Source organism: Pholcus phalangioides, unplaced genomic scaffold (assembly GCF_987345545.1).
Source record: "Pholcus phalangioides strain wild (caught in Gottingen) unplaced genomic scaffold, Ppha-v1.0 ptg000017l_1, whole genome shotgun sequence".
Classification (NCBI taxonomy): Eukaryota; Metazoa; Arthropoda; class Arachnida; order Araneae; family Pholcidae; genus Pholcus; species Pholcus phalangioides.
The window spans coordinates 56911872-56924408 of NW_028301610.1; the positions used below are offsets into that span (position 1 = coordinate 56911872).

The 12537-nt window shown below is 33.9% G+C and overlaps 1 protein-coding gene across 2 annotated transcripts in view; it reads right to left on the reverse strand.

The window, feature by feature from the left end:
* Gnpat (dihydroxyacetone phosphate acyltransferase) overlaps positions 1 to 12537 on the reverse strand; it is a 72160-nt gene that overhangs the window by 47157 nt on the left and 12466 nt on the right. For both annotated transcript variants that reach the window (XM_089246638.1, XM_089246639.1), the window contains exon 2: positions 7220 to 7409. In XM_089246638.1, coding sequence (XP_089102764.1) covers positions 7220 to 7402 — 183 coding nt within the window. In that variant the 5' untranslated portion in view covers positions 7403 to 7409. The remainder of the gene's footprint in view (positions 1 to 7219; positions 7410 to 12537) is intronic.

Sequence of the window (12537 nt, forward strand, 5' to 3'; positions counted from 1 at the left end):
CATTGTTCAGATGCAGCTCTCCTTAATAGACTAGAAAATAATATTTTTTCATACATCTCACTAAGATTTCAGTACGCTAGCCCATTGGTGGAAAGAGGGACTTCCTTTGGTAATAACATGTTCTACAGTCATACTGTCATCATTTTGTTGTACCTCCATGTCAGGAAAGATTTTGACAAAGACTAACCAGGTATCAAAGTTATAACACCTCTTTTTTTTGGTACAGTAGGCGAGTAAAAATAGAAATATTTCAACCATTTTGAGAAATAATTTTTTTAGACTATACCAGCTGGTTTGGTAAGAGCTTGGTATTATCTAGAACAGTGTTTCTCAAAGTGGGCAATGGAATGGTCGGGGAAGGCAATAGAAGCTGCATATTTAACATACGATCCTGTGGGCTCACTTGAGTTGAGAGGCAATGGACACCCCACAGACCCGATCACAAAATTTTGTGTTAATTTTTTTTTTAAATTATTTTAATCAATTGACAATAAGTGCCTCCCACATCATAGACAAGCACTGGGTAACCCTTGAGCAGAATATAATCATTGTGGATGTTATCAGTGATGGATAATCTTGGGTATACAAACTTTCACACAAAGGAAAGTTCTATACTTTCTTTTTTTGAAGACATTTGATCAGAGAAAACCAAAATATACTTTAAAATATGTGGCTGCTGATGAAAAAAGCTCCGTGGCATCACATTTCAGGTGGTGTACAATCTCTCTGCTATTGTGTTTGCCACATGATTGTTAATAGAATACAATGATAATTATACAGGGATGTCGGCAACCAAGACCATCCCCTAATAAATGGCTGTTGATAAATGCTAAGAAATCTAAGTCACTTCATTGCCAGTTCGCTTCAATGCAGTCATCAAGACATTCTTTCAGGGCCGGATTAACAATTAAGAAAAATAAGCACGTGCTTAGGGCATCAAGAGAAAAGGGCATGACAAAAAAGTTGCCAAAATGTTTTTCAAACTAGAGATCACGTTAATGCTGAGCTTTTGGAATGAGATATCGTACAATTTCTATTTCTATAAAGTTAGCTTGAGCTATTTTAACAGCATCATGGGGCCCTTTAACAAACAGATTTTTCTGAGGGGCCTTCTCTACCAGCTAAAAATTTTTGCATACTAACTCTTGCAAATTGTAAACAGATCTACTTGTTGTCAGCATTTGGCATGTTTTGTGTTAAGTAGGTGGTGCCATCTATCTAGGGTTGCAACTAGATACTTTGTCAAATAGGGCAAGCACCCTGTGTAATGTAGAAGCAGTTATAAAGAGTGAATTCGGCGTCCCCTCTAGTCCAGAGCCAGGGAAGGGGGCACTAGATTTGCCTGCTCTTTCCCCCCACCCTAATTGTGGCCCTGCATCTATCCTCTAAATTGGTGATGTATCGATTTGAAATTTAATGTATACATATTTGTGTTGTAGGTCTGTGTGATTTTTGTGGCGAACAGAGCTTTTTTCAAAGGAATAGCCAACAGAAAATTAGAAAACCTTAGAAAATCATATTTTTAGCCAATTACCACTGAGCAATTGCAGGTTTCAAACCCAGATTTTAAATATTGGAAAAAATACATTCTTGTACACTTCATATTAATTTAAAATTCTTTTTTAGTGTTAGTGACCCACAATTTCTGTGGAAGAAATCCTTGTCTCCTTCCAAAAGCAGATTCTGCAGACACACCCATGATTTTCACGATGAGAAATGGTGACTACCACATAGCAGCTTGATGACAAAACTGTAGATATTCAAGGTGGAGTTTTTACAGATTTGTTTTTTTACCTGAACGATTTATGAACAGGTCTGTTCAAAGATCACTATGAACGCCTGTTCAACGTGATCTACAAACACTTTGAACAGGCGTTCAAAAAATGTGCATTCGCAATCTTGCAGGAACAAGGCAAATTTACATGGTATAGATGCTGTCTTATAATGCTGGCAGATAGCAGCAAAAGTACCGTAAATTCTGGTATGTATTCTGAGGGGAGAAAATCTGCAGTGGAATAGAAACTCTAAAATTTTAAAATTCTGTACATAGCCCCTCATTAAGGAAAGCAACTAAATATCTTCAACAACCCCCGTGTATATCAACACAATACAGTACAGTATACAAAGCAGTAAAACCACTTTTTCAAGGTCAAGCGATCATGATTGACTGTGAAAAGAAGGAAAAAAAGTTGAGTTTTTCCCTCCACTTTTTTCTTCTCGGAAGGACGTGTGAACTGAATTTTTATGCATCCTTTTCCTAAATTCCGGGTATTTGAAGTGCTATAGTGCGTCAACGGCATCTGTCAATCTACTTTAGAAGTAAAAGAAATGTTAACAGTTGAACTCAAAAACGTATCTGAAAGAACAGGTACCCAATGATTATGGTTCACGAAAAATAATGTAATATTGGCTATGCCAAGATTCAGTGGTTGCGTTTGAAGCCAATTTGTGAAATCCTAACAAGCAGTCAATGGGAGAAAATATCTTTAAATGTTTTTAAAATATTTTGAAAAAAGTCTAAAAATTTAAGGTCTGTTTTTTTGGGAAATGTGAAAGAAAAATTCCAAAAACTGGGCAAAGATGGCCCAAAAATAAACAAAAATGATCCAATAAATATTATCAATTATTTTCAAGTTGAAAGTCTCTCCTTCCCCCCCCCCTTTTTTTTTCTCTCTATATCTGTGCACTCAAATCATAATTCTGCTTTAGATTAGTTTTACTTCTGAAACATAAAATTTTATTTAATGTTGTTTTTTCCTTTATAGATTCAATATCGAGTAATATATACTTTTAGGGGGGGGGAGCATCATAACTGTTCAAGTGCTTGGGGCCTTCAAATGTTTTAATCCGGCCCTGCATTCTGTGATGGCTGCTCAACAAAAAAGTGTAGGTTTCATGAACTATGGCTGTCCTGTATAGGTGTTTTCTCCAATGGCGACCATGATCATTGATGTCAGGCATCGTGAAAGCTCAGGGAATATCTAAAAATGTTTGATCTAAAAGAAATAAAAATAATTTTTCTTCCAAATCTAATTTTCTGCTAAGACCATGAGCAATTTTTAACAAATCTGGAGAACCGGAGGAAGGGTGAAAAATTCTGAGTCCCTGGCCTAAATCTGGAGAGTTGGCAGGTCTGAACTTTATACGTATCAAATCAAACAAAATTTATTCATTTCATACATACAGAAAAATTGAAATCAATTTATGAGAAACATATTTACCATCGTGAGGCAAAATGCCTGTATACATGATCAAACAAATTACATTATAATCAAGGAACAAATAATAAATGCAAAATAAACAAAACATAAAAAAAAACTCACATACAACATAAGCAAGACAAAATTATTAATGTTAAATAGAAATACAAAATGAACAAAAAAAAATACATGCAACACAAATGAGGCAAAATTCTTAATGTATGATGAAAAATGCAAAATAAACAAAGCATTTAATAAAACACACACACATACACAACACAAACAAGAGCAAATTGATCTGAATTAAAAATATACATAATTATGAATATTCTTGATCCTCTTAAATGAGCCATTCCCAAAAAAAGTCCAAACCAAATCCGAGATTTTATAAATTTTTTCACAAAATTTCAGAACATTCTGGTAGTAGCTTTAATTTTTTTCTAGTTCTTCATTTAATTCTCTCTCATTGTATTTCTTAATTTGTTGCAGATGGTATCTAATTTTTTTTTAAAAATTGTATGCAGTAAAACTTCAAAATCTTGACATCCCAACTTGAAAAAGTGTTAAACATGGAGACTTGGTGTAAAAAGCTGAATTTTTTTTTTAAAAACAAAGAATCGTGTCATATATGTGCCATAGATAAATAAAACTGATAATAAAATTTTAAAGGAAAAATTTTTTTCTTATGAAAATTTTATCTTATGAAAAAACTGAATTTTTCTCTAATAGGGTTGTTAATAAATGGAATAGCTTACCCCCGGTGGTAGTAAATTGTAACACAATTGACACATTTAAAAAGAAATACGATAAACATGTTGGGGTAAATCGAGAAGCTATCCATACTTAGAATAAGACAACCATAAGTATTCTTTATGAGCATTGTATAATATTTTATCATGTGTATATATTGCTTATAATTTTTGTTAATTGTATTTTTAATTGGGTTGCTGTATTTTTTAAATATATAACATCCATATTTTTATGGGCATCTTTTTCTCAGCCACCTCGCTGGGCATTTTGCCTGTTGTGGCGTTGTATTTGTATTTGAAAAACTATTCTTTTGTTCATGTCCAGATATTTTTCCTATCTTAAAATGTCCACTCTGTTAGGATCATTTAAGAAATATTTTTTTATACCAGATTAAATCTGATAACAATTCTGAACTCATTGAAAAGTTTACTTCTAATGCTTAATCAACAATTTTGGATTTGACTTTTGAAAAATGACTTAAGATTCATGTTATGTCTTGAATACCAGATTTTTCACTGTTGAATGTCCACTCTATTACGCCATTATCATAAATAATAAAGTTTTTTATCTATATCAACATTGTGATATAGAGATATGTTTCAAATATAATGAAAGTTTTTATCAATCATTTAAATTTTTAATGAAAAAATTAATTTAGGATTATTTGTCCACTCTGTTTCATGTTCCAAAAACTCAAGCAATGCAACAGAATGGAAACTGATTTTTAAAGTCTTCTTAGTTAAGAGCTTTTGAAGTTTTAAGTTAAATTTAATAAGTTATATATTCGATTTAAACCAAGGTTGGCAGGTTTTTGATGCATGAGTTTTTGACAGTTTAAACCACAATTTAAACTGTCTCATCAAAAACCTCAAATAGTGAATTATATAAAAATGGCAATATTATACCAGTAATAAATATTTAATACAACCTCTGACAATAAAGTTCGGTGAATAGTCCTGTAACATTAACGTAGATGAAATGTTAACGAAAGTTACCTTACTGTCCTTCGAAATAGTCACCTGCCATTACTATGCACCGCATTAAAGGCCTCAGCAACATGCAAAATAATATGGCTCTGAATTGGGTAGCATAACAAAATTAGCAAATGTCCATCTGCAGTGCCAATTGGATATGAAAGCTGATGAAACTACTTTTGCCTATCACTTTTTAGTGCAACAATGTCTAATACTATGATTTAGTAGATGGGAATTTCAAAATTCAATCGTTTTTGCAATTAATGCTGCATCTCAACTTGCGAAACTGGCAATGCTTCAGCTAGTGAGTCGCCATCTCACCTTAAATCAAGAGAGTATTTTCCAACTTTGGATTTAGTACAAATTCAAAGTTATATATAAGATATATTGTGAGTGTGAATAAATGAGTAAAATTATTTATGTATTGCTCTTATGGGATGCTAAGCAGTAATTTAATTTTTCTTACAGAATAGAATTTTGTGCAGACAAAAAAATTTAGAATACGTGTGCAAAAATATTTTGTACTTAATAATTATAAATAATAAATGAATATTTCAAGCTGTGTAATCAGCATAAAAAATGTTTGATTGTTCAATATATCTAATCTACATTTGTCACATCAAAAACCCACAACCCTGATTTAAACGCTTTACAACATTCTCCATCGTGTTATTTCTTTTAGTTAAATACCAAAGTTAAGCAGTATAGATCGTCAAAATCACTGCTAGACACAGATCCAGGAAAGATGTGTCATAAGAAGTATTTAAGTATGAGTAAAGGTCATTGTGTGACAATACACTTTGTATTTTATGGGACAGAACCATTATTTTCCTATATTATTTCCGTTTATAGATTCTACTCCCTCCCCAGTTCACTCTGAATCACTAATGTGAGAGGCATAAATGCGAGATTTTACCAGCAACAAATTACTATTCAATTTCAACAAGTTTTGAAGTAAAAAGAAAAATCATCCTGATGATATAATATACAGCTGACCAAGTCCAGTGTCCACTACAAGTGGGGGGGGGGGGATGTTTCTTTAATTTTCTCATGGCCTGGATGTTTTTCAAAGGTTATAGAAGAGTCTCTGGGTCACCTGTAACATTTTGTATATAATTTTAGAGAACATAAAAGTGTATTTGCATAGCCTAATTATTTAGAGTATTTGAGATATCTTTCTCTCCTTTCAGTTCAAAATTTCTGTCCACTCTGTTACGGGAAGCATTTTTTAAGTTCACAGGCAAAAAAAATTAAAAAACACTTCAAACTAAGATGTTAAATTATAAATTATCAACCCATTGTCTGCCAGAGATAAAAAATTTTGATTTTAAGTAGCTAAATATATGTAAAAAAATAAACTTTTCTTTATGCTATTTCGAAAAAATCATGAAAAATCATCAAAACGACAGAAAAAAAATTTTAAAAAATTGTAACTTTTCTTCAGCATATCTGTAAGAAATTGATTTCGTTATTTTTAGGGGTAGAAACAGCAGAAATAATATTTATATTTTTACAGCGATATTTGTTTTTGTAACAAAGTAGACAAAATCCAAGACTCAGTCATAACACCCAAAAAATAAAATATATTACAAAATAAAAGTGAAAAATATCTATCAAATATTAAACTTCATGTCATTGGCTATATAATTTGAGGTTGAGTTTATTTTAAAAATTCAATACTGAATTTTTCATTTCAAAAATGTGGAATGTACACGTTTTGGGAATGACCCAAATGCCAAAGTAAGTCTACATCATCTATTGAAATAAATAATTTGAATGTATTCTTTAAATGCCAGGTATGTGAGCATGTTCTGTATGAAGTGCTAATGAATTATATAAGTTTTTGTGCTAAATAAAAAAAATGTGGCTAAAAAAGTGGCTATTTTACTGTAGCAGAATTATTGAATTTATAAATCATAAATTGGTGGGGAAATATTTGTTGGTGTAGAGATGTTGGTATTTAGACTGTACAAGAGCATGTAAATAATTTGAACTCATCAGTGGACATCATCCCTTTTTTCTGTTCATATATATCTAGCTTTTCCTGAAGGGATGATAATAATCTGATAATCTGTTATGTAAAGATGTTTTTTGCAATTGCATTCAAATAAACGTTGGAAAATATATATCATTGATGAATGTTTTTAACCATGACCTCAATATTAAGTTATTACAACTATTTAGAATATTCTGCTTAAAAGAACTTAGTTCTGTTGACTTCTAATTATTGACATTCAACTGCACATAAAAATAATTAAAATGTACACAAGTATATTTATAAGCTACTGATATTACCGTTTGAATGATGTTCTTGATACGTGCACTTTCCAAAACTCCTTTTTGTATTTCATTAGGCGAGCGGTTTTGTGAATATTGGCAAGTAGGACAGCACCATGGACGAGAAACCCAAGCAAAGTCGCTTGATACCCGACGCTCTGCTAATATGTCCACTAAATCATCAGTTTGTACAGGTGCCATTTTTTGTCTATAGGAAAAATATAGATTACACATTTCTATAAACACAAAATGTAATTTAAATGCTGAATGTAATGTTCTAGTGTACAGGAAAATTAAAAAAATCTTAGTACTATAATGACAAGATTTAAGGCTATTTGACAATTGTGAATAAGTGCCATTGCTAGTCCAAAGACAGACAAAATAAACTAACCATGGGTGGTGTTTATTGTGTACTGTGTAGTTATATGGACAGGTATATATTGTAACCACGAGCAGATTGATAGTGGGTAGAATTGGAGAGCGTGAGAGAGGCTGTAAACTGTGGCAGAATGAAAAATCATACATGGGAGAACATGCTTTCATCTATGGCCATAAGGTGTTATTCACAGATAAAGTATTCCAATGCAGTGTAGCAATTCCCTGTTAATCCGTATCCTAGTATAAACTGAGTACCACTAAATTTGAATTAGCATGTACACATTTTTTTTTTATTACTGCAAGAGTGATTCTCAGAATTTTTACAAAAATTGTCTGGCTAACAAGAGTTTCTACACACACATATAGATACGATCTATGGGTGTGTTCTAAAGTAGCACAAAGATATAGATCTATATCATAAAATTCAGTTTCCAATATTTATCCATATCGGGCCACGATATCGTTCTAGCTAAAAAAGGCATCGTCAGAGATAAATAGATCTATATCGTCAATGTGATATATACAAATAGTTCAAATTCTGGACGATAGATGGCGCCCTTTCAGAAGAAATGAAAAATAAAAAGTCTAGTTTTCCTGTGTGTGGGTTTGAACCCATAAACCCTGAGCTCGTCCCATCTCTGACTCCATACCCTACCAACCCACCACAACAGCACTTGCTGGAGATGATGCTATTATAACATTAATTTACAAGTAATGATTTTTTAATTGTATTTCCAATCATTTATTCATTTTCATGTATGCACAAAAATTACAAAAGAAAAAATGTGAGACATATTTATCATCTAGAGGCAGATAATTGAAAAAATTATACTTTTATTTAGGAAATTTTATATATAATACAAAAAAAAACACCGGAAAAATTAATGTATTGTGTAATATATTATTTTTAGTTATTAATTTATACTAATAGAACAAAAAATACAAAATAAAAAATAAGCAACACAAAAAAGTCAAAATTCTCAAAGTATGATAAAAAATGAAAAAATCAAAGAAAAATAATAAATGATAAATAATTTTACGGAAAACACACATATACAACTAAAACAAGAGCAAATTTTTCTAAATTAAAAATTATATAAAATTATAAAGTGTCAAATTTACGGTGGATAAGTTCTTGCTCCTCCTAAAATACCAACATCTACGACGCAAAACATACACAGTAAGGATTCAATTATAGTTGATGAAATGATTTTTATATATCAACATAATTAATCCTATTAAAATCAAAATTTCATATTAACAATTGTTCATACAAACGTTTTTAATTTCTATTCAAACAAAACATTGTACACTTGACTAATTTTTCTCCAAATTTTTATTCGAAGGCAATATTTTTATTTGAAGGCACATAATATGTTGATATAGTTATCAGCATATGTTGGCATAGTTATCAGCATATGTTGATATAGTTATCAGCATATTGTGTCTAATATATATCTTTGTCAGGTTCAAGATATAGATCTATGTCATGTTCAGGATATAGATCTGTGTATTTCAAACTACACTGCTCAAAACAATTAGGGGAGCACATGGTTTTAACAAAATTACGCAAAGATGTATACCGATAAGTAACATAAAATGAATCATCCATAATTTAAAGCCTAGCAGGAAACGGAAGAAGAAAACTTCATATGCAAATCAAAGTTCATGACGTCAAAAACCAGAAAAAGGAGATAAGGGCAGAAATCGGGATGTTGCAGAAACGTCTGTTTTACTACCGTAACTGTGAAATTCGATTGCGCAGTATTTTTTTTTTGAGACAAGGTGACTTGAGGATGTCTCAACAACGTGATATACCGGAATCCATGGCATGGCGTGTTATAGGCAGACTGGAATCCGGGCAAACACAACGTAGTGTCGCGGACGCTGTTGGAGTCGCCAGAAGTGTTGTTGCAAGGCTGTGGAATCGATTCCAAGAAACAGGAAATGTTATACGTCGACCAGGGCAAGGTCGGCCACGCGCCACTATAGCAACTGATGACCGGTATGTACGGTTAACAGCCCGTCGAAACAGAACAGAGAATGCTGTGCAGCTGCAAAGACGGTTGCTCTTGGCAACAGGACGAAGGGTGTCCAGCCAAACAGTACGCAATCGGCTTCATGAGGGAGGGCTCTATGCACGTAGGCCAATGGTCTGCATTCCGTTGACCCCACGCCACCGTGCGGCCCGAAGAAGATGGGCTGCTTAACATCGAGATTGGGAGCAACATGATTGGAGCCAAGTGCTGTTTACAGACGAGTCCCGATTCACTCTGGAGTGTGACACCCGACGTGTTCTGGTATGGAGGGACAGGGGCACTAGAAATAACCCTGCATTCGTTCATGAAAGGTCACAATACAGACGAGCTGGTTGGATGGTATGGGGTGGAATCAGCATAGGCGGACGTACGGACCTGCATATCATTCGGAATGGCACTTTGACGGCCCGAAGGTATGCAGACGAGATACTGCGACCTCATGTCATCCCTTACGCTGGAGCCATTGGAGATTCCTTTGTTTTCCAGGATGATAATGCCCGACCGCATAGAGCTCGTCTGGTGGAGAACATGCTTGAAGCTGAAACAATACAGCGTATGGAATGGCCAGCGTGCTCTCCTGACCTGAATCCAATCAAGCATGTTTGGGACATGCTCGAACGACGCATTGCTGCGCGACCAAGGCCGCCCGTTACTGTCCGAGACTTGCAGATTGCACTTCTTGAGGAGTGGAACAGTATTCCCCAAAGTCTGATCGATAACCTCATCGCATCCATGGCAAACAGGTGTGCAGCAGTCAGCTGTTCGAGGAGACCACGCGCCCTATTAAAACTCATGCATCATGTCTAAACAGTACTTTTTTTTATCGTTTACATGTAACCAAATTGTTGCCCTAAATCATCTTTTCATGTTTTTTCCATATTTTCAAAGAATTAAAGCTTAATTCCGAATTTTTTTACGTCTTTTTTCTGTATTGCGCATTGATACGCGTGTACTATCCATTGTATGCCAATACGTGGCTGTCTCGCACGGTTTTCTTCACTTTTTTGCTTGATCCCCTAATGGTTTTGAGCAGTGTATATCAAAATAATTTATTGTAGCAAGTTGCTGCTTTAAAGTAAAGATTATTTACATGGAATCAAATATATATTCGACAAATTAAAGACTTGATCAATTAATATCATAAATAATTTGCACCATATAGGACAAGGTTTTTTTTATATCATAGTTATGACATCTGATATTCCTCTGACATTTTGATATATAACGATATGGTCCAGATATTGTACTATATTGTTGTGCTACTGGGGTTGCAATGCCTTAATGTGATTCCTGAAAAAGTGTCACTTTTTTGTTCTTTTATTAAGGCTACCTACCTGCTTTACTTAGGGCCAGGAAGTTATACGTATGGCCCGACTTTGACTTGCAAGGCTCTCAAGTAAACTTTTAAGAAAATCCATGACTAAGGTCAAAGAAGGTTTGTTAGTCAGTGAATAGGCCTATATTTTGCTTAAATTTGAGGAAGGTGCTTAACATTATAGGGTCCTGAGTGAATGCTTCCACCACTCTGTTATTTGTGCATGATGAAAAATGTGCAACTATATACTAGAACTTGTATTAATGACATTCTTTTACGTGTGGAAAAAATAAAATGACAAAAGAAAACATTCATCTGTTTTTTTATGGTTTTTTTGTATGGTTGAACATATCAGTGGTCAATGACATTTATGTGCTTATGGGCACATGCGTAACTTTTCATGATGGCGATGGTTACAAATATTTAAAAATGTTTAATTTATATAAATATTGTGCACCAGAGATGCCATTGACGCGCTACAACACGTCAAATACTCGGAATTTCGGAAAAGGACGCATAAAAATTTTGTTCACGCGTCCCGGAGGACGCGTTCTTTCCTAGTTCTAAGAAGAAAAAAGTAGAGATCAAAAATATTTTTGTAGAGAATTAAAATATTGGAATAAAATATTTTTTATTTACTATCTGTTAATTTAAAATTGTTTCCCAGTGTTAGTGACCCAAACTTTCTGTGAAGAATTAGATCCTTGTGCCCATCCAAAAGTCGATTCTGCGTACACACCCGTGATTTCCGCGATGCGAAACGGTGACAACCACATAGTAGCTACATGACAAAACTGGATATTCAAGGTAGAGTTTTTACAGATTCGGTTTTCTCCACGATCTCCGGAAAGTTTTACAATTTGAACGGGCGTTCCAATCCTTTACGATTAAAAAAAAAATGCGCATTCGCAATATTGTAGGAACAAGGCGAATTTACGCCGTATAGACGCTGTCTTTCAATGCCGGCAGATAGCCGCGAAAGTACCGTAATTTCCGGTATGTAACCGGAATAAAAACTCCAAAATTCGACAATTGCACGGCCCCTCATTCAAGGAGAAGCAACTATAATAGATAGATATCCCTCATCTTATTCTTAACAGCTCGCGTGTATATCAATACAGTACACAAGATATACGGAAGACTGGATGTTGTGAAGATATTTATTATTTGAGATGTTAATTTTTTTTTTTTTAAGGAAGGAAAAACTCGCCTCTACCTCAGAGCACTCGTCCGGCAATCGAGGGACCCGGGTTCGACTCCCGGTAGAGGCAGAGATGAGTTTTTCCTTCCTTAAAAAAAAAAAATTAACATCTCAAATAATAAATATCTTCACAACATCCAGTCTTCCGTATATCTTGTATTAACAAGTGAAGAGCGACATTCATGTCAAATACAGTACAGTGTACGAAGTAATAAAACCGCTTTTTCAAGGTCGCGCGATCACGATACATGGTAAAAAGAAAGGGAAAAAAGTTGGATAGGTTTTTCCCATAGACTTAAGATATAAATAGACCGCGCACGCTATTCATAAAACTTGTCGAACGTGAAGAAAAGATGAGCAGTATTGTCGGGGAAAGAACAGGTTCTGCGCTATTACATTTGGC